Source organism: Jatropha curcas, chromosome 6, assembly GCF_041381405.1.
Source record: "Jatropha curcas cultivar XTBG-Jc1 chromosome 6, XTBG_Jcur_1.0, whole genome shotgun sequence".
NCBI classification, from domain to species: domain Eukaryota; kingdom Viridiplantae; phylum Streptophyta; class Magnoliopsida; order Malpighiales; family Euphorbiaceae; genus Jatropha; species Jatropha curcas.
Window position 1 is genome coordinate 18,111,406 of NC_143156.1, and position 1,998 is coordinate 18,113,403.

Sequence of the window (1,998 nt, forward strand, 5' to 3'; positions counted from 1 at the left end):
TATCCAAGTGCAATGCAAGCATGTTTACATGGAAGACCTGAAATGTCCTAATAATTGCAGGTGCATGTCCTTTTCCCAATGTCAACAGCAAAAGCCACAAGCCCCTCTCTCACCTCAAACTCATTATTGTTACTTGGTAGTATCTTGAATTGTCTAGATTCTTTTATCAATCTGTTCAATGCACTCTTGCATTTTGGAGTTACTCTTCCTTCCCAAGTAGTAGCCATTGCAAACCTTTTATGAAGCATAACCATACATTTCTACCTAATAGAGTCTATTAGCTCAACAATTGGTTTGTTCCTCAAGTTTCCAAGCTAGCTGTTGAAACTCTCTGTCATGTTATTTGTCACATCAACGCTTTTAGCTGCTGGATGAAAGGCATGTCTAGTCCAATATGAAAGAGGAATATCCAGTAACCATTTTGCAGCCCTTCCCTCATTCTTAGCCTCAACATTCTTCATATGCTGCTTAAATGCATAACTATGGCTAGACTTAGCTGCCATCCAAAATTCCTTCCTCAACATCATCCTTGGAAATTGCTTCTTGAAGTTCATTAACAAATGTTGACAACAATATCTGTTGATTGAACCTTCAAACTGTGTCCTCACAGCCTCCAACAATCCCTATGTTAAAAAAGAATTCAACATCATTCGCTAAATAGTTGAAAGTGAATTATGAAATACTTTGGAGGAAGTTACCTTTTGTCTGTCTGAAATGAATGTCCATGGCTTTGAATCACATCCCGGTCCAATGCATTGTCTAAGACAGTCAAGGAAGAAGGTCCATGTTACAATGATTTCATTTTGAACAATTGCAAAAGCTAGTGGGAACACCCCCTTATTCCCATCTATTGTAACAGCACTCAGTAAACATCCTCCAAAAGGGCCCTTGAGGAAGCATCCATTCAATCCAATGAGAGGCCTACAACCCTCCAAAAATCCCACTTTCATTGCTTCAAAACATATGAAAATGGAGCTAAAGACAAGTGGCTCATCCAAATTGTTCCTTGGCATTGATTCAAATTTTATGAAAGTTCCAGGGTTTGACATTTGAAGTTGTGCAATGTATTCATGCAACTTATTATAGCTCTCAACGTGTGAACCTGCAACTTGCTCTCTAGCAGCTGTCCTTGCCTTATGAAGCTGCCAATATTGAGTCTCAAAGCCCCATTTTCCCATCACTGCAGCTTGCATTAAAGCATAGCTCATTCCTGGATCAGCAGCCAATTGAGATTCTAGTTTCTTCTTCACCCACTTTGTTGTTGCATTTGGATTCTTGTTGTTTAATGGCCTCGTGCATGTATGCTCAGGTTGTAGGGTTTTTACTACAAAAGTGACTAAGTCTGGAGCCACACTAGCATGGAACCTAAATGTGCAGCCCTCCCCCTTACATTTTGCTGTCACTCTTCTATTATCATTCTTCATCATCCTTATTATGAACCCTCCCCTAACAGCATAATCCCTTAAAGCTTCCCTACAACTATCAACACTTAAGAATGCATGCCCAACTCTGAATTCAATATCACCTTCAACTGGTGTTTCAAATATATTGTCATATATTTTCTTCCAAGGATCGCGTGTTTTCTTTTTAACTCTTCTCCTTCTTAGTGCATCAACCTCCATTTCACTACTTGCAGCTGACTGTTCCTTGTCAGTATCAACATCACTGAGACCACCATCAACATCATTACTGAAGTCAACTTCCTCTTCTGGATCTGTTTCCATTCCCTCAGGTGTTTAAGATTCACTACTCTCATCTTCAGTATCAGAAAAGACATAGTCATCATCTGTGGACTGGCTATCAACAACAGTTTCTGTTTCTCCCCCCTCCCCCTCCAATGGTTGTTCTTGTTGTACCCTATCTCTGAAGCTGTAAGAGGCTCCAACTGCAATTGCTCTTTTCCCCTTCTTATTGTCCCTATTCACATTTGCCTCATGAACATTTGCCCTGCCTCTACATTGCCCTCTCCCCCTCCCTTTGCCCCTGCCTAACTCGTTT

General features: G+C 40.5%; 1 protein-coding gene across 1 annotated transcript; it reads right to left on the reverse strand.

The window, feature by feature from the left end:
- Window positions 1-314: 314 nt before the first annotated feature.
- Window positions 315-1,724, reverse strand: LOC149495640 (uncharacterized). The gene is made up of 2 exons (XM_089723224.1): window positions 699-1,724; window positions 315-623 (listed from the first exon to the last, which is right to left on the reverse strand). Exons 1-2 carry the CDS (start codon window positions 1,722-1,724, stop codon window positions 315-317), a joined length of 1,335 nt encoding a protein of 444 aa, XP_089579350.1.
- Between the last annotated feature and the right edge of the window lie 274 nt (window positions 1,725-1,998).

What these genes read in the sequence shown, in the direction of transcription:
- LOC149495640 (XM_089723224.1), bottom strand. Translation starts at nt 1,724, where the DNA reads ATGGAAACAGATCCAGAAGAGGAAGTTGACTTCAGTAATGATGTTGAT. An exon ending in TCATTTCAGACAGACAAAAG is followed by an intron (nt 624 to 698) that starts GTAACTTCCTCC and finishes TTTTTAACATAG; the next exon opens with GGATTGTTGGAGGCTGTGAG.